At 42.8% G+C, this 20,828-nt stretch overlaps 1 protein-coding gene across 1 annotated transcript in view; it reads left to right on the forward strand.

Moving 5' to 3' along the window:
* The window catches only part of LOC140493852 (src substrate cortactin-like), an 87,977-nt gene extending 67,615 nt beyond the window's left edge, over nt 1-20,362 (forward strand). The window contains 7 exon segments of the mRNA XM_072592826.1: nt 2,095-2,150; nt 9,746-9,815; nt 10,598-10,746; nt 13,829-14,044; nt 15,411-15,546; nt 15,760-15,831; nt 19,457-20,362. Of these exon segments, the coding sequence (XP_072448927.1) occupies nt 2,095-2,150; nt 9,746-9,815; nt 10,598-10,746; nt 13,829-14,044; nt 15,411-15,546; nt 15,760-15,831; nt 19,457-19,593 (836 nt within the window). The 3' untranslated portion in view covers nt 19,594-20,362.
* Nucleotides 20,363-20,828: the final 466 nt, after the last annotated feature.

A 20,828-nucleotide genomic window follows, 5' to 3' on the forward strand; every position in this document is an offset into this window, starting at 1 on the left:
GTAAATGTTTATTTCAACACGACACACTGAAATTCTCTCCATAAACTCGATACCATGATTTAAATCCCCAATTCAGAAGTTATGCCAAAGAACATTGAGTAGAATCTTCCTCATAATCTAATTTCTAAACTATTAGCTGGAAGTCAAGCTGCCAATAAATAAACTTTCCACTTGGCTAATATAAATGTCCAGACTTTAAGCTACAATGCTGTCATCTACTTGACAATGTTTAAGATTGCCCAGGTATGTCCTGTACACAAAAAGCAGGACAAATCCAACCTGACTAATTCCTGCCCCATCAGTCTACTCTCGATCATTAGTAAAGTGATGAAATGTGCCAGTAACAGAGCTATCAAGCAGCACCTGCTCAGCTATAACCTGCTCAGTGATGCCCAGTTTGACCCCCAGGGTCACTCAGCTCCTGACCTCATTACACCCTTGGGTCAAACATGACTCTTGAAAGCCTGTCCACTATCTACAAGGCACAAGTCAGGAGTGTGATGGAATACTCCCCACTTGCCCCTGGATGGGTGCAGCTCCAACAACACTCAAGAAGCTTGACACCATCCAGGACAAAGCAATACTTGATTGGCAATACATCCACAAGCATCCCCTCCCTCCGCCACCATCGCTCAGTAGCAGCAGTGTGTACCATCTACAAGATGCACTGCAGAAATTCATGGAAGATCCTCAGACAGCACCTTCCAAAGTTACGACCACTTCCATCTAGAAGGACAAGGGACAGCAGATACATGAGAACACCACCCCCTGTAAGAGAACACCGTTCCCTCCGAGCCCCCCACCATCCTGATTTTGAAATATCTCACCGTTCCGTCAGTGTCGCTAGGTCAGAATCCTGGAACTTCCCTCCCTTAGGGCATTGTGGGTAACCCTACAACACATGGACTGCAGCGATTCAGGAAGGTAGCTCACCACCATCACCACCACCACCAGGGGGGGGGGGGGGGCAATTAGGAACGGGTAATAAATCCTGATCCAGCCAGCAACACCCATGTCCCACAAATGGATAAAAATAAAAGCACCGTGTGTTGGGAGATGAGTGTGAAGAGCTGGTGATGTCAGTGCTGTAACTACATCCCTGTATGATGGACGGGGTGGTGTCAGAGATCAGACGCACCATGACCATGGTAACATCACCCCACAGAGGTATGGGAGGTGGTCTCTTTCAAACTGAAGATCTTATGGGAAAGGGTGGTTCCTTTTCTGGGAGAGACTGAAACAGTGCTTCAAAATGAGATGAGAGTTTCCTTTCTCTCGGAGTGTCATTTGGATGTGAAATTCTCTCCCCAGAGAGTACTGCTGTTTAGATTCAATTGGATTAGATTCCCTGCAGTGTGGAAACATGCCCCATGGGGATTAGAGGCTCCATGAGTGATGTCTGAAAGACAAAGTGGGGGGGGGGGGGGAGGTGGGTGAGCAGAGAACAAACAGAAAGTGGGTTTGAAATCCCAGTCAAATCAGATATGATCTCATTGAATGATGGGATTGGCTTGAAAGGACTGAATTCCCTGACCCCGACCCCTGACCCGCTCAGCTTTATTTGGTGGAGAAGAGATGGGCGAAGAGGTTTCTCAGTCTGGGGATGGATAGAAATGATGTAACCTTGATCATCCAATTAATTTCTGACTCCAAGTGGGGGATAAGTAATTTTCTGGCTAAATGCCTCCAAAGGTCTGTGCTACAAACTGGTGCATTTATTTGTCATTGTCCTGTCGAACCTGTAGACTTTATTTCTGCTTGTATGTTGATGTTGATCAAGCCAATCAGCACCTGTTCCCCTGATAGACTGGCCCTCAGCATGTCTGTAGTAATCAGGTCATTCATTCCAACATCTCATTTACTTTCCTCTGATAAACCGATCAATTTCAAAAGGCACGAAGCCACGATGCTCGATCAATAATGCACATCATTACAAATCTCCTCTTTGGATCTGACCTTATTGAGCCTATTCCAATCTTGGCTGTATGTTTTGCACTCTGTTTGGCTGCCTCATTGAATGATGCATGGTCACTCTCTGTATTTCTGAATACCTCTTGTGTGGCTGCACCTTATTCTCTCATCTCTTTCTTTCAGATTATTCAAAGGGATTTGGTGGCAAATATGGAGTTCAAAGAGATCGGATGGATAAGGTGAGTGACTGCAATGAACTGTCTTCTATGTAAATGTAGCGCGCACAGCCACTCCATCATTCAGTCACAACACAACCATCCAAACAAGACAACACTGATTCATTCAGTTAGAACATTGTGATAACTCCTACAACATGGTGCTAATGTTAAAGCCATGTGATTTCTTGGAAAAGGGAAGAATCTGGAATCTCCCTGTTGGATAAGAGTCTGAATGGGTTCATGATCAATTCCTTAAGCATCACCCATTACGATGATGCCCACAAACTGGGGCAAGGTAAAGCTTGGGATCTCAAAGGAGGTAAGTCTGACCATCTGGGGCTTGCTTATTCTCTGTGACAATGTCTACCACATCAGTCTAACTTGTACCTAGTTGCTGTCTTGCAATAAACTCCATCTTGTTTTGTCTTGTTTGATCACTAAGTGATGGTCTTCAATCACGTTTGACCTCGTCAAACCCAACCAGGGAAGAGAATGATGGCAGCAAATCCACTAAGAGCTCATCCAATATCAGCAATGGTGGTGATTCTTTTTATAACTGATCAATCTGAGACCAGTCCAGTTGAGAACAGAAGTGAGTCAAACAGTCAGGGCAGGCAGGGACAAGGCAGAGAATGAGGTAGGACTGATATATTAAACTGCATTATTTCAAAGCAAGGGGCCTAACGGGGAAGGCAGATGAACTCAGGGCATGGTTAGGAACATGGGACTGGGATATCATAGCAATTACAGAAACATGGCTCAGGGATGGGCAGGACTGGCAGCTTAATGTTCCAATATACAAATGGTATAGGAAGGATAGAAAGGGAGGCAAGAGAGGAGGGAGAGTGGCATATTTTATAAGGGATAGCATTACAGCTGTGCTGAGGGAGGATATTCCCAGAAATACATCCAGGGAAGTTATTTGGGTGGAACTGAGAAATAAGAGAGGGATGATCACCTTATTGGGATTGTATTATAGACCCCCTAATAATCAGAGGGAAATTGAGAAACAAATTTGTAATGAAACCTCAATTATCTGTTAGAATAATAGGGTAGTTATGATAGGGGATTTTAACTTTCCAAACATATGCTGGGACTGCCATAGTGTTAAGGGTTTAGATCGAGAGGAATTTGTTAAGTGTGTACAAGACAATTTTCTGATTCAGTATGTGGATGTACCGACTAGAGAAGGTGCAAAATTTGACCCACTCTTGGGAAATAAGGCAGGGCAGGTGACTGAGGTGTCAGTGGGGGAGCACTTTGGGGCCAGGGACCATAATTCTATTAGATTTAAAATTGTGATGGAAAAGGATAGACCAGATCTAAAAGTTGAAGTTCTAAATTGGAGAAAGGCCAATTTTGACGGTATTAGGTAAGAACTTTCGAAAGCTGATTGGGGGCAGATGTTTGCAGGTAAAGGGACGGCTGGAAAATGGGAAGCCTTCAGAAATGAGATAACAAGAATCCAGAGAAAGTATATTCCTGTCAGGGTGAAAGGGAAGGCTGTAGGTATAGGGAATACCGGATGACTAAAGAACTTGAGGGTTTGGTTAAGAAAAAGAAGGAAGCATACGTAAGGTATAGACAGGATAGATTGAGTGAATCCTTAGAAGAGTATAAAGGCAGTAGGTGTATACTTAAGAAGGAAATCAGGAGGGCAAAAAGGGGACATGAGATAGCTTTGGCAAATAGAATTAAGGAGAATCCAAAGGATTTTACAAATATATTAAGGACAAAAGGGTAACTAGGGAGAGAATAGGGCCCCTCAACTATCAGCAAGGCGGCCTTTGTGTGGAGTTACAGGAGATCAGTATTTACTGTGGAAAAGGAAATGGAAGATATAGACTGTAGGGAAATAGATGGTGACATCTTGAAAAATGTCCAGATTACAGAGGAGGAAGTGCTGGATGTCTTGAAAGGCATAAAAGTGGATAAATCCCCAGGACCTGATCAGGTGTACCCGAGAACTCTGTGGGAAGCCAGGGAAGTGATTGCTGGGCCTTTTGCTGAGATATTTGTATCATCGATAATCACAGGTGAGGTGCCGGAAGACTGGAGGTTGGCAAACGTGATGCCACTGTTTAAGAAGGGCGGTAAGGACAAGCCAGGGAACTATAGACCAGTGAGCCTGACCTCGGTGGTGGGCAAGTTTTTTAGATTACTTAGTGTGGAAACAGGCCCTTCGGCCCAACAAGTCCACACCGCCCCGCCGAAGCGTACTCACCCATACCCCTACATCTACATCAACCCCTTACCTAACACTACGGGCAATTTAGCATGGCCAATTCACCTGACCTGCACATCTTTGGACTGTGGGAGGAAACCGGAGCACCCGGAGGAAACCCACACAGACACGGGGAGAACGTGCAAACTCCACACAGACAGTCGCCTGAGGCGGGAATTGAACCCGGGTCTCCGGCGCTCTGAGGCAGCAGTGCTAACCACTGTGCCACCGTGCCACCCAAGTTGTTGGAGGGAATCCTGAGGGACAGGATGTACATGTATTTGGAAAGTCAAGGACTGATTAGGGATAGTCAACATGGTTTTGTGTGTGGGGAATCATGTTTCACAAACTTGGTTGAGTTTTTTGAAGAAGTAACAAAGAGGATTGATGAGGGCAGAGCCGTAGATGTGATCAAAATAGACTACACTAAGGCATTTGGCAAGGTTCCCCATAGGAGACTGATTAGCAAGGTTAGATATCACAGAATACAGGGAGAACTAGCCATTTGGATACAGAACTGGCTCAAAGGTAGAAGACAGAGGGTGGTGGTGGAGGGTTGTTTTTCAAACTGGAGGCCTGTGACCAGTGGAGTGCCACAAGGATTGGTGCTGGATGCACTACTTTTCATCATTTATATAAATGATTTGGATGTGAGCATAAGAGGTATAGTTAGTAAGTTTGCAGGTGACACCAAAATTGGAGGTGTAGTGAACAGTGAAGAAGGTTACCTTGGGATTGCAACGGGATCTTGTTCAGATGGGCCAATGGGCTGAGAAGTGTCAGATGGAGTTTAATTCAGATAAATGCGAGGTGCTACATTTTGGGAAAGCAAATCTTAGCAGGACTTATACACTTAATGGTAAGGTCCTAGGGAGTGTTGCTGAACAAAGAGACCTTGGAGTGCAGGTTCATAGCTCCTTGAAAGTGGAGTCTCAGGTAGATAGGATAGTGAAGAAGGCGTTTGGAATGCTTTCCTTTATTGGTCAGAGTATTGAGTACAGGAGTTGGGAGGTCATGTTGTAGCTGTACAGGACATTGATTAGGCCACTATTGGAATATTGCATGCAATTCTGATCTCTTTCCTATTGGGAGGATGTTATGAAACTTGAAAGGGTTCAGAAAAGACTTCCAAGGATATTGCCTGTATTGGAGGATTTGAGCTACAGGGAGAGGCTGAACAGGCTGGGGCTGATTTTCCCTGGAGCGTCAGAGGCTGAGGGGTGATCTTATAGAGGTTTATAAAATCATGAGGGACATGGCTAGGATAAATAGACAAAGTCTTTTCCCTGAGGTGGGGGAATCCAGAACTAGAGGGCATAGTTTTAGAATGAGAGGGGAAAGATATGAAAGAGACCTAAGGGGCAACTTTTTCACGCAGAGGGTGGTTAGTGTATGGAATGAGCTGCCAGAGGAAGTGGTGGAGGCTGGTACAATTACAACATTTAAAAGGCATCTGGATGGGTCTATGAATAGGAAGGGTTTGGAGGGATATGGGCCGGGTGCTGGCAGGTGGGACTAGATTGGGTTGGGATATCTGGTTGGTGTGGACGGGTTAGACTGTAGGGTCTGTTCAGTGCTGTACATCTCTACGACTGTCTGACACTATGCTCTGTCTATTTGGTCCATCTTTCCCATCCTATCACTATGAACGGCTTACCCAGTGTCACTCTCCTGCCTTCTCCCTGTAATGCTGCACATTCTTCCTTTTCAAATAAGCATCTTGTTTCTTTCTCAAAGCCTGCACCCCACCGTCTGGTATTATATTGCAGACTCTAACCATTTCTCACATGAAAAAGTTCTTCTTCATGTCACTGTTGCTTCTTTAACTGATTATTTTAAACCTGTACCTCCTGATCCCCAATTGTTCCATCAATGGAGTGATTTCTCAGTATCTGCTCTGCCCAGCTCTCTCTGATTTTGAACACCTCAATCAAATCTCCCCTTCAGTCGGGAGAACAGCCCCAGCTGCTTCATCCTATCAACGTAACTGAAGTTCCTCATTCAGAAGGTTCCTGCACTGTCTCCAACATCTTCACCTCATGCTCCTGGTGCCCACTCCAGCTGAAGGTGAACCAGTGTCTGATACAAGTTCAACACGACTTTCCTGATCCTGAATCCTGCCCCTGTCACTGAATCCTGTCTACTTTATTAACTGTTCTCTCCACCTGCCCTGTCTGCTAATATTTTGATATTGTGGCTGTTTGTGATATCTTGCAGTTAAACCTGTGAATGAAGAGTGAGTTTGGGTAAAAAGAAATGTAAATTTTAATCCAAAGTTCTTTAACATGATAGTGAAGATGTCTGGAATTGATTGTCTGACGCAGATAGAATCATTGGAAGAGGCTGAAACAGAAATTGTTGGAAAAATGCCAGGTTCTGAAGAAGGTATCAGTGGACTCAAAACATTAATTCTGCTTTCTCTCCCACAGATACTGCCGAGCTTTTCCAGCAATTTCTGTTTTTGTTTCTGATTTCCACCATCTGAAGTTCTTTGTGTTTTTTTTATTGGAAGAGATGATTTGGTTCTTCGAGTCAGTGCTGTCTTTAAATTGGAGCTGTTTCCCCTGTGCCCCTTTCCAATTGTTTGTTTTATCCTTTACAGGATCTCACAATGTTGTGACTGTCGTGCGTGTGGTCGTGAATGTCATCTTCTTTTAATATTGCTCAGTTTATCCCTCAGCAACTGAATCACCACCGTTGAATATAATCTTCTTGTTTTAATGACCGATTCCAGTTTGTTGCACTATGGGTTTTTAAAGCTGGGATTGACTGAGAGACTCTCCATGCTGTACCTGATTGGAAATGGCTGCAGCATCTTTTTTGTAATTGGACATTACAAACCTGGCCAAATGTCAGCTGTCCACAAGCAAAGTCTTATTGATTATTGGAAGTGAAGTTGCTTAGCAACATTTGATATTCTGGTTTAATATTTATCCAATAAAACTGGATTTGTCTCCTATTTTCCCTCTTCCTCTCTTCCTCTCCATTCAATAATCAGATATCGAAAACTTCTGCATCACTTTACTCCTTTCTTCCTTTCTCCTTGAAAATTGAACCATTTGCCCCGACGTCTCAAAGACGCAGAGGAGATCGTTGGGCCTTTTGCATGTATACTGGCCCTCTGGAGTGGTCAGTCTCACCACTACCACCCTGCTCTGTCCCTGTAACCTTACACATTAATTTCCTTTCAGGGCCCTCCCCTCTCTTTATGAATCCCTTGTTTCTGCTCAGGAAGTCATGTTCCAGTTTCCTGCCACTGGCTGTGTTGAAAAAAAGCAAAGTTCTTGACCACGTTCTCCTTGTTCAATCCTTAAATATGTGTTCCTGTCCCCACAAATCCTTAAATATGTGTTCCTGTCCCCACAAATCCTTTGGCCATCAGCTAATGGGAACAGTTTTCCGTCATCTACCCTATCCAAACCTGTTCTGACCTTGCCCACCTCCATTCTGATCCAAGCAAATCAAACCCAGCCTCCATAACCAGAGCTCCTTCCTTAGCCAGCCCCACCCACAACCAAATCCCTGGAAGCATTCCTCTCCATCTCCTCCTGTTGCCATATTTTGCATATAAAATAACAGCAGTGCTTCATTTATATTAAAGCTTCTATATTAATGTTAATTGTAATATTCCATGGATTTACATCACGTCATCACTAATGATTAGAAAAACTGAGACATTCACAGTTCCTCACTGAGTTGAAAGTTATCGGTGTTAAGTTTAATATTTATATCACTGTTCAGTTAAGTTTGCTTTCACTCCCAACTTTAATTTTATTTGCTTTGCTTTTCCCTCTGCCCCTTCACTGTTTAGACTTTGAGACTGTGACCAGAGTTTGGGAAAATGCTGACTGAACACACTTGGACACTCTTCAATGTTTATTTTGGGAGAGGGGAACAGCTCAACAAAGATGGAACCCCATCCCCTGCTTCTCAACGAATCTTCGTCTTCTAACAGAGGCTTTCATGTTGTGTTCTTGGTCACCTGCTCCACTTTTTACCAGGAAAATAGAATCATACAGTCCAGTCCAGCGAGGCCTTTCGGCCCATTTGGTCTCAATCTATACAAACCCCACTTTTCCACACTTCGCCCATAGCCTTGTGTTTTATGACATTTCAAGTGTTCAGACAAAGTACTTTATGAATGTTGTGAAGTTTTCCTCTTCAACTCCCTTCCCAGTCAGTGCATTCCAAACACCCCATCCACACTCTAGGGGAAAACATTTTCCCTTAAATCCACTGAGAGTCTTTCACTTTGAAGTGATGTCCCCTTGTTACTGACCTTTGGCTGAGGGAAACAATTGCTTCCTATTCCCACCCCCACCCCATTCTCCTGATACTCCTATATATCTCAATCATGTTCCCCCTTTAACCTTCTCTGCTCCACAGAAAGCAACCTGAGCTTATGCAGCCTCCCATCTTTGCTGGAATGCTCCATCCCAGGCAACATCCTGGTGAATCTCCTCTGCATCCCCTCCACTGCAGTCACACCCCTCCTATAGTGAGGTGACCAGACTGCACACAGTACTCCAGCTGTGGCCTCACCAAAGTCCTGTACTGCTCCAACATCACCTCCCTGCTCTTAGAATCGATGCCATGACTGATAAAGATAATTGTCCTATCTGCCACTTTAACCAACCTGTTAAACTGCCCTGCTACCTTCAGGGATCTGTGGGCAGGCATCCCTAGATACTGCAGAGCTTACTCATGCCCTGTAGTTATTAATTACCCTATTGTCTTGTTCCTGCTTCCAAAGTGCATCACCTCACATTTATCAGGGTTGAATTCCATCTGCCACTAATCTATCCAATTGACCAATCCATTTATATCTTTCTGTAACCGAGCACCTCCTTCCTCATTGTCAAACATCTGGCCAATCTTGTACTTTTTACCTTCTTTATCAGTTTCCCATATGGGACCTTGCAAAAGGCTTTGCTGAAATTCCTATAAACTGCATCAACTACATTATCTTCATCAAAACACCTGATCGTCACCTCAAAGAATTCAATTGAATTTGACCTCTCTCTGACAACACCACGCTGCCTATCCCTGATCAAACCTTGCCTTTCCAAGTGGAGATTAATTCTCTCCTTCAGAATTGTCTCCAGTTATTTCCCTGTGACTGATGTCAGACTTATTGGTCTGTAATGCTGTGGTTAATGTTATTTCTCGGTAAAACAGGGTCTTGTTCGATACGGTGGATCTGCTAGTGTTTGTAGAAAATGTGCATTTTTTTTGTGTCTGTTATAATTGAAGGTTTCTAATCAATAGCCTGAAAGAATTTGTGTTGACAAAGCTTTAAATTAGTTCACATATAACTTGAGAAAAAAATACCATTGTAGAGGTAGCAGGAGTTAGAGAAAAGCTGTTCTAATGTTGAACTACCTGATTACAGAGTGCTGCCTCCTTTGATGATGTCGAGCAGCTGGCTCCAGCCTATCAGAAAACGAAGCCGGTCGAAGCTGGTATGTATGCATGTCACACAGAGACTCCCGTCCAGAACGATACCTTTGGTTTAACCTGGTGCTGATATCATGGCTGGATCCTTGTGAACTGATCCCCTGATCACTCCCGGCCCTTACCCAATGAGCTTCCCTGATCACTCCCGGCCCTTACCCAATGAGCTTCCCTGATCACTCCCGGCCCTTACCCAATGAGCTTCCCTGATCACTCCCGGCCCTTCCCCAATGAGCTTCCCTGATCACTCCCGGCCCTTCCCTGATCGTGGAGGTATTTCACTCTGTAGTTTGTAAAGAGGAATCAAAATTAACGTTTTGGATCCAGTGACCCTTCCTCAGAACTGTTCTGAGGATCACCGGACCCGAAATGTTAACTCTGATTTCTCTGCACAGATGCTGCCAGACCTGCTGAGCTTTTCCAGCGACTTGTGTTCTTCTTTCTGATTTACAGCATCTACAGCCCTTTTGGTTTTCACTCAGTAGTTTGTCTTTTTCACATCTATGTAAATCTTTGGAAATTGCTGCTCTGTTGGCAGGCTCCTCGATGTGTTTTTGGGAATCAGTGAGGATACCAATGACAACTTCACGATTGGCTACATTCTCAAGCAGTTCTGAAGAAAACTTCTGTCAGATTTGAAACATTGTCTGTGTTTCTTCCTGTACAGAGGCTGCCAGACCTGCTAAGATTCTCCAGCACTCTGTGTTCTTATTCTTGGATTTACAGCATCCACAGTATTTTACTTTACTATAATTTGACTGTAATTTAGTTCATTCTGTTTGCTTTGCAGCCAATGCAAGTGCAAGTAGCATCCGTTCCAAGTTTGAGAACATTGCCAAAGTGAAGGAGGATGAGGATAGAAAGAAGGCAGAGGAGGAGCGAGCTCGCCGTCGGGCTACTGAGAAACAAGAACAGGAGGAAGCCAAGAGGAAATTGGAGGTTGGTGATAAATCTTTGTACTTTGGCACTCTTGATGCTGATGCAGGACTGGCACCTGGTCAATCAGTCTGGGGTTTCAGCATTTTTTGAGTCTAGAAATGGAGCAAGCTAGAGCTGCTCAAATGTCTAGCTGGTTTCTGCGGGATGTAAACTTCCACTGAACCAAGCAGCATTACCATCCCAGAGGAATCTCTCTTTGTTTGACTGTAGTTACCTTCCCTGGTGGGGGTGAAATCTCCGAGTCGAGTCTTGAGTTTGAGGAGTGGTCCCTGATGAACGACCATGGTTATGTTGCTGGTTTTCAGTGTCTCTCAGTCTGGATCCAGGGTTGGTTGCATTGTGACTGTCTATCCATCTATGTTTGAACCAAAATTACAAACTGTGGCTTCCAGCCAATACTGAAAGCAGAGGCTTGCATTTATACGGTACTTTTCCCAAACTCAGGATGTTCCAAACTGCTATGCAATAAACAAAATATTTCTGAGGTGTAGTCATAGCTGCAGTATGGAAACCATTGCAGCCAATTTGTACACAGCAAGTTCCCACAACCTGCAGTGAGCCAGTGATTAACTCACCTGCCACAGCGATGTGCCAATAGAAGTTTTGGAATAGGAAACCCAATAATTATTGACCAGTTGACCATTCCCATATTGAATGCAATCCAAATTATGCCAAGAATCAAGTTAGTAATTTCAAAGAATGCAGTTTGTAGTTCTGATATTTATTTGGTTTTCTTGCTCTGTGACAAGCTGACAGTGCTCTAAAAGAAAGATTTGAAATTCTGTGGCACTATGAGATATCCCAAAGCATTTGACAGCCAGCAGATACTTTGGAAGTGTTCGCACTGTTGTAATGCAGGAAGCACAGCTGCATATTTGTACACAAGCAGAAATGTGACAAGTAAACAAAGAGCTGAGGGTACTGGAAATCTGAAACAAGAACAGCCTAGAAATTGCCGGAAAAACCCAGCAGGTCTTAGAGAATCTGTGCAGAGAGAGAGACAGGGTTAACATTTCAACCCCAGTGAAACTTTGTCAGGACTGATTCAATTCTGTCCAGAGAGTCTGTCCAGACTGGAATCGTTAATTCTGTGTCTCTATCTCCACAGAACCTGACAGAGCTGTAATGTGATAGTGACCTGGGTGATCAATGTTTAGATGAAGTTATGTCGCTATGTTCGATCTAACCCACTTTCTGATGAGCAGTTCCAGTGAACTGATGAGGAATAAGAGGCAGACAGTTGATGTTGGGTGGGTGTGAGGTTGCCGTGTTTTAATGGGTTAAAATACTGCTACAAGCTTTGGGCTTTATCAGAAATCTGTAAGAATTTCTCCGTGAGACTTCAGACACTGGGACCTGCTGTTTGATTTATTCATGTTATGAGTGACATGTTACCTTTGGATGACCGATCTGCTGATGGTGCTGTCAAGCTGTGGGTTCCACGACTTGAACCCATGGCCCAGTGAGGAAGAGTGATTTGGTTCCATGGTTTTCATGAAGAATATGAAGAAACGAGGAAGTTGTCAAAGCATTATTCCTTAGATATGTAAAAAGGTTAAAACACAGTTATGGTTCTGGATTATAGGATTTTGAATTAAATTGTTGCTAGATTTTTCCCACTTATAGGAGAGTGTAGGTCAGGGAAATATGGCCTTAACAGAGCACCACGCTAATTAGGAAGAGAAGAAATATTTCCTATCCTGAGGGTATTAAATGTGTGGGTTGCTCCGAAGTGACATCCTAGATAAATTAACAATCTTGGGTTCAGATTGAATAGCATGGGATCAATGGCTCACAATATCTCTCTAATACTCCTGTCACTCTCGATGATGGATTGTCATTGAACCATGATGAAGAGCGATAGAGAGCCATTGCTGCTGGATAGAGCTGAGCTTCTTGTCAGCCAAGGTCTCTCCAATGACAGAAGAGAGTCTGAATGACCAACTGCTGTTTCTGTTTTCCGATTGACTGATTGTTCATTGCATTGTTCATAGGATATTACTCTGTGAGCATTTACTGTAAGTATTTGGACCTGGAAAGGTGCCACATAAATGTTCATGCTTTAGCAACATCATGTTAAGCCGATTAGCATTGCTATCTTTAAACTAAATGTTTCTAAAGATATTGTTCCATTCACATTTAGCTACTTATTCTAAGTTATTTATTTAAATGGAAAGACAGCGGGGAGCTCATTTACGATTTGGAACTATGAGCTCAAAGCTGCTCTTTGTTAGATTAAACAATTAAACGTTTCAGGATAAGATGATGCAATGATTACAAATGTGACGATTGTTTTTAAATGAATTATGGTAAGTAACAGATTTAATTTTCTCATTATCTGGTTGGCATGGATGAGTTGGACCAAAGGGTCTGTTTCCGTGCTGTATGTCTCTATGACTATATTCCGAGGTTGTGGTCCCTACCATGGTAATGAGGTCTGTCTACAACACAACAAGGAACCCAATAAACTTTAAACTTAAAACACTTTGAGAAGCCCAGATGCCATGGAGGTTGCTATAAAAATGTGGATCTGCCGGTGTAGGACAAGGTGAAAAGTTACATGACACTAGATTATAGTCTAACCAAGTTCGACAAAGGGGCAGCGCTCTGAAAGCTTCTGATTTCAACTCAACCTGTTGGACTATAACCTGGTGTCATGTGACTTCTGACCTTGACTATAAAAAATGCAAGTTTGCATGGACTTGTCACCAGGTCCTCAACGTAAAGTTGGAGCTGGAATCTGGTAAATGTCAAACTGAGATTTTAGTATTGGAATATTTAATAATTCATCTCAACAAAGGTTTTGTAAATGCATCTTGATTGTAGCTGAACTCAATTCAAACCCTTTATTAATAAGCGAAAAAGGAATTCTTGTACTCAAGTCAACAACAAAGAGAAACATTTATTAGAAATCTTGACTGTTTCAAAAGAAATGATGAAATTGGGGGGGGACAACCATGAGAATTATTGGATGATTCCCTTAATTTTTGATTCTGTTTATTTCTACTGATAAGTGAACTGTGAATATATTATATCTGTACAATAAGTGTATTAACATGAAATATTTTCTGTTTTTGTAAAGCAGGAGCAAGAATTCACAAAGAACCAGCCCCCTGCATCCCGGGAGCCCCCTGCATCCCGGGAGCCCCCTGCATCCCGGGAGCCCCCTGCATCCCGGGAGCCCCCTGTATCCCAGGAACCTGTTTCCGCTCCCGCTCCCGCTCCCGCTCCCGCTCCCGCTCCCGCGCCAGCTCCAGTTCCTGTTAAGGAGCAGCGATCACCTAGTCCAGTTTATGAGGTGAATAGTGTTTTTATTACTCAATCTCTATCTCTCTTAATTGTTTGTCTGGAAATTCATTTCAGGGACGTTGTTTATTCATGAAAAAAATTAGATGAAAGAACGTAGATTAGATTAGATTCCCTACAGTGCAGAAACAGGCCCTTCGGCCCAACAAATCCACACCGACCCTCTGAAGAGTAACCCACCCAGACCCATTTCCGTCTGACTAATGCACCTAATAATATGGGCAATTTAGCATGGCCAATTCACCTGACCTGCACATCTTTGGATTGTGGGAGGAAACCTACGCAGACACTGGGCGAGTGTGTATACTCCACATAGACAGTTGCCCAAGGCTGGAATCGAACCTGGCTCCCTGGTGCTGAAAGGCAACAATGCTAACCACTGAGCCACAGTGCTGCTCCCATTGAAAAAAAATCTCAAGCAAAGGGCAACACATTTTGGATCTGAAAAGGGAGAGAATGAACATTCTACACATCCTGGGGAGCAAGGGAACAAAAACGAACTCAGCAGTTAGTTTATTACTGTGTAACCGTATGGGAAAACATAACAGCAGCTAATGCTATTTGAACCTCCCTGAAGTCAGATTTTATTAAAATCTGATTTTCTTTTTCCCCCTGTGTGGAACAATACTAGACCAAAGGTTGCACAGCTTGTTGGTAGCTCACAACTGAGGAATTGGGACTATTTGAGACATCGCTTTGCCCCTGATATCTCTTGAGGTATCACATGTGAGCATACCCTCCAACTGTGTGGAGGTAGTGGTCCAGTCAAAGAATGAAGACCCAAGAGAATAGGGTTACTCTGTATCAATCCACCTATCCTTGGAAGGTTTGCTAACGTGACCACTAGCCTTTAACCGATTTCCTCTCGTGAGACAATCATTTTTTAAAACAATTGTTTTCCAATACTTTTATAACCAATGTATAAAAATGAAGAAAGGTGAAATATTGCAGATACTTGGAATCTGAAACAAACACAGAATGCTGGAGAAACTCAAAAGGTCTGGCAACAGAGAGAGAAGCAAAGTTAACATTTTGAGTCTGGTATGACTCTTCCAAATTGAAACGTGTTGGAAAATAGTTTTTTAAAAATACTTTTGACAGAGGCAGAGGAGCAGCAAGAGGGCAGATGGTGCATAAACCCAACACAAAAGGTAAAGAGGTTATTGAGTCATAGAGAAGCAAGCGAAAAAGAACGTAAAAGGGAGATGAAGGATGGTGGCTGTAGGACAGTTAGGGAAAGTTAATGATCCATTCCCACTTTGGATATTGTGTATAACCATTTTAAACACTCATTCAGGAGGAAGGAGTGAATATGGAATGCAAGTTGTAACAAGTTTGAAATATTCCCAATTGTATAGGAGCCCCCTGCACAGGAAGAGCCCGTCTATGAAGTTGAACCCACCTACAGCAGTGAGGAGCCACAATACCAAGAGACGACATATGAACAAGAAGCGGTTTATCAGATGCCGGATGAGAGTCAAGCTTACCAAAGAGGTAATGGCAAATACACAGTTTTAACCTTTGCTTCCCAAGGTCCTGAAATAAAGAGTACAGTGTTAAATTATTTACATTTTCTTGCATTTAATATTAGAATGTTTTCTGCTTTAAAAGGGAGGAAAATCCTATTGTAAAGGAGGGTCTTTTTAAAGAGATTTGACCATTTTTGTTTGAATTGTTTCTCATTCCAGCTTGTGTGGTCTTTTCCAGATGAGCCCACTTATGCAGAATATGGGAATGAGTATGGGATCACAGCCGTGGCGTTGTATGACTACCAGGCTGGTGAGTGTGCGGCTGCAGCTCTCGGTCCTCCCTAATATGGCCCGTTTACAGACAGGAGCACTGGGCAAGGTTTGCAAGAGCAGCCTCAGAGCTCTGAGGGATAGTTGACAGCAATCAGGATGGACTGAACAGATTCAGACACTTTCCTCAAGAAAACAAAGTTGGATAGTGAATAAATAGAGATATTTAGGATGGTGAAAGGAAAGGAGTGTGAGGCTGAAGAAGGATGTCAGCTCTGCTGAAGTAGAAACTGTGCAGGTTGAGCTTAGAAACACCAAGGGGTTTCTATTAGAAAACAATAGTCTGGGCTTATATTGACCCCCAGCATATTGGGAAGGCATTAAAAAGAGAATTCAATATGCAAATAATAAAGGTACAGCTGTAATGCTGGGCAACTTCAATCTGCATATAGATTGGACAAATCAAATCAGTAACAATAGTGTGGAGGAGGAATTCTTGAAGTGCATAAAGAGTAGTTTTATGAATCAATATATTGAGGAACCAAATAGAGAGAGGTTACCTTGATAGGGGAGTTTGTAATGGGAAAGGAATAATTGGAAGTCTAGTTGTGTGTGGGCTCTTGGGGAAGTGTGACACAATAAGATAGAATTCTTCATTAAAATGGAGAGTGGTGTAATTGTGAGACTGGTATGAGGTGTGAGTTTGCTAAGATTATTGGGGATTGTTATTTAAAGTGGTAGGCAATGGCAAACATTGAGAGAATGCACAAACCAATTGCAAAGCGTTGTTCATTCCAGTTTGGCATAAAACTAAAAGATGACGCATGCTCAAACTATGGCTAACAGGGGAAGTTACGGACAATATTAAATTCCCAAACATAAAACAATAGAGTTGAGGATTGGGAAGAATTCAGAATCCAGCAAATGCAGACAAGAAGACTGATGAAGAGGGACAATGCACTGTGTGACTAAGCTTGTAGGTGACATAGAAGCTGCCAATAGGTATAAGTATACAAAGAGAAAAGAAATCAATAAAGATGAATGTGGGTTCTGTCCAGTCAGAAACAGGGGACAAAAAGAGAACAGACCAATTCAATACATAAAAACAAAATAAAGAGCTGTAGATGCTGGAAATCTGGCAAAAACAAATTTCTGGAGAAATTCAGCTGGTCTGGCAGTATCTGTGGAGAGAAAGCAGAGTTAATATTTTGAGTCCTCTCTGAAGAGGGCCACTGGACTGGAAACATTAACTGTGATTTCTCTCCATAGATGCTGCCAGACCTGCTGAGTTTCTCCAGCAGTTTCTGTTTTTCCTTCAATTAAATATTTACTTCTGGTTCTGTCTTCACTAAAATCACAAATAACATCCCAAAATAACATCACAAGTAACATTCCAAATATATCGGGTAACACAGGATCGAATGGGAAGGAGGAATTAAAAAAACATTATTAGTGACGACAAAATGTTAGGGAAACCAATGGAATTAAAGGCATATCTCTCCCCAGGGCCTGATACGCTTCGTCCCAGACTACTTAAGGAAGTGGCCCCAGAGATCGCAGGTGCACCACGGTCAGCTTCCAAACTTGTATAGACTCTGGAATTGTTCCTGTGGTTTGCTGGGGGGAGGGGGTAGCAAATGTCACCCCATGAATTAAAAGGGAGGCAGAAAAAAGGAGGAAATTATTCACGAGTTAGCTTGATATCGATATTGGGGGAAAATGCTAGAGCTAACAGGGTGGCACAGTGGTTAGCACTGCTGCCTCACAGCGCCAGAGACCCGGGTTCAATCCCCGCCTCAGGTGACTGTCTGTGTGGAGTTTGCACATTCTCCCCGTGTCTGCGTGGGTTTCCTCCGGGTGTTCCGGTTTCCTCCCACAGTCCAAAAATGTGCAGGTCAGGTGAATTGGCCAGGCTAAATTGCCCATAATGTTAGGTGAAGGGGTAAATGTAGGGGATTGGGTCTGGGTGGGTTGCGCTTCGGCGGGTCAGCATGGACTTGTTGAGCTGAAGGGTCTGTTTCCACACTGTAAGCAATCTAATCTAATCCATTTGAAACGATTTACCAGCAAAGCACTTGGAAGATTGGACAGAATCAGCATGGACTTACAAAGGGGGAAAGTTATAATTCCAGACAAATCTGCTGGAATGTCTTGAGGATCTAATTAATAGACTGGAGAAGAGGGAGCAAGTGGATGTGGTTTACTTTGATTTTCAGAATGCTTTTGATAAGGTTCCACATAAAAACTTGGCAAATAAAAATTAAAGTACATAGAATGGGTATGGTATACTGAACTGGATTGGAACTAGTTGGCAGATGGAAAACAGTATAAATTAAATAGTTTGGAGTGGCAGGGAGTGACTAGTGGACAACAGTTATTCACAATATATGCTAGATGCCAGGTTAGATGAGGGAAGTAGATGTAATTTCTCCAAATGTTCAGATAAAATAAGGCTTGGGAGGGAGGGGAAACTCAGGAGGATGCAGAGATCCTTTAGTTGTGATTTGGATGGGCTAAGAAAATGGGCAAACGCATATAATGTGGATAAATGTGCAGTAGTAAAACCAGGATCAAATGGTGATAGATTGGGAAAGGGTGAGATGTAATGAGACCTGTGTATCTTCATACACCAGTCACTGAAGTTAAGCGTGCAGGCGGTGAGGAAGGGAAATGGTATACGGGCCTTCACAGTGAGAGGCTTCGAGTACAGGAGCAGGGAGGTCTCGCTGCAATTATGCAGGGCCTTGGGGAGACCACCTGGAGTTTGGGTCTGTTTAGCTAAGGAAGGATGTTCTGGCGATGGAGGGAGTGTGGTAAAGGTTTCCCAATGGGATTCCCAGGATGGCTGGATTGATGTTTGGGCCTTGGTTAGGACTAGAAGAAGAATGAGGCAGGGGGTCTCATACCAACCTATAACATTCAAACAGGAAGGATGTTCCCAATGATCAGGAAGTCTGGAACCAGGGTCACAGTCTAAGGATGAGGATAAGCCTTTAGAGCTGAGATGAGTAGATAGACTGGGAGAAACCTCTTTCCTTGGATAGTGGGGAGCCTGCGGAATTCTCAACCACAGGAAACAGGTGAGGCTTAAACATTGAATGTTGTCAGGAAGGAGTTAGATATTTTCCTTAGAATTAAAGGGATCAAAAGGTATGGGGGGGTTGGCGGTAGGGGGTGGGGAGTGAGGCCAGGGACTGAGTTGAATGATCAGCAATGATTATATTGAATGGTACAACAGGCTCAATGGGCCGAATGGTGTGTTCCTGCTGCTAGCTCCTGTCTAAGTTTTATAGGTTTGGTGCAATAGATGAAGAGATGATGTTTCCAGGTGTGGGAAAATCCAAACTTGGGGACATAAATATGAGAGAGTCACTTAAAACTAAACTAAAATCTGAAGAATGTCCCTGAAGGGATGGTGATCCATTTCCAGGATCGTGAGCAGCTCTCAGAGGGCGAGGTAATTACCTGAAGGTAAGTGGAGGTTTCTGGAATGAGGCAGTGCCCTACCTGGATGTTGGATGTTGGATGTTGGATGTTGGATGTTGGATGTTGGATGTTGGATGTTGGATGTTGGATGTTGGATGTTGGATGTTGGATGTTGGATGTTGGATGTTGGATGTTGGATGTTATGTAACTCACAATGTGGTCTTTGTGTAATTTTCCAGATGGCGATGATGAAATTTCCTTTGATCCTGATGACATCATCACCAACATTGAGATGATTGATGAAGGGTGGTGGCGTGGGGAGTGCCGGGGTCGATATGGTCTATTTCCAGCTAACTACGTCGAACTGAAACAGTGAAGAGCTCACACTGACTTACATCAATGACTTAATGCACAATTCCAGTGTAAATGAGCATGAATTGTGTGCAGTAATGGGAATAAAGTTTTCTTTTTCTCTTGAGTTGCAATTAGACATTGCATAATATCCAATCTTCAAAAGCACTGGGGGAAGGAGCTTCAAGTTGATCTTTGACATGCCTTTGAGAAAGGGTGTGTTGGCATGCTGTCCTTTATAAAGTTAAATGCACTTTCTAATTAACAAGAAACCCTAGCAGTGTGAACCAATGTGCTAGTTGTGTGGGAGCACTGATGAATTCTACAGGTGCTCCCTACAAAGTAAGACCAATCACTTCTTGGTGACCAAGTTAAAGTTTTAAATAAGATGGAAATGGTTGTATATCACTGCCCAGTTGAATCCTTTTGTCTTAGCCATGTGGTTTGTTTAAAATACTGATCCTTTAGCCCCTTACTAATGGTAAATTAATTCATTCATTATTTTTGGTATATTCTCCCTTACCTTGATAGAATTTCAAGAAGAATATTGAGATTCTATTTGCTGATTCACAAATGGGTTTGGGTTTTTATTAAAAAAAGTTGCCTTTTTCAGTACTTTGTTTATCAAGAATTAAACTGGTTTTATTGCACTACACTTGTTCCAGATCTGCTGTTTTGCTAATTTTGTGAGCTGTCTTAATTTTGAACAAATGATTTCTGAATTCACTTGATGCCTGTTGGGTTCCAAAGAGAGAAACCTTTTAGCTTTATAAACCGGAGTTTGATTTAACTGATCCATTGTGCTCTTGTGCATCATTTAACATGCAAACAAATACATTTTTGTCCAATAATTTAGGTTCCATGTATAACTGGGCTGATGCTAGAAACAGGTGTTTGTAAGTGATGATGCTGACAGGGTCAGGTATGACACCAAGATTGTCAACAGTCTGATCGCTGAGGCGATGAAAAGATGAATGGAGTTTTGGCAGGAACCACAATCTTCACAGTTAGTGGTGTCCCAAAATCAAATCTTCACAGTTAGCGCTGTCCAAAAATCAAATCTTCACAGTTAGCGCTGTCCCAAAATCAAATCTTCACAAAGCAAATTCTGCCCTTTATACAAAGCTTTAGAGATGGAGAATGAACTGGGTTCAGAGAACAAAAATCTTAAAAGCATGTGGAAGGAAAATTTCTCTGTTACAAAATATTCTGTATAGACACATTTGATTATTGTTCTGAGAGATCATCAACTTGCTTCAA

The sequence above is a fragment of the Chiloscyllium punctatum genome, chromosome 22 (genome assembly GCF_047496795.1).
Source record: "Chiloscyllium punctatum isolate Juve2018m chromosome 22, sChiPun1.3, whole genome shotgun sequence".
Lineage (NCBI taxonomy): Eukaryota > Metazoa > Chordata > Chondrichthyes > Orectolobiformes > Hemiscylliidae > Chiloscyllium > Chiloscyllium punctatum.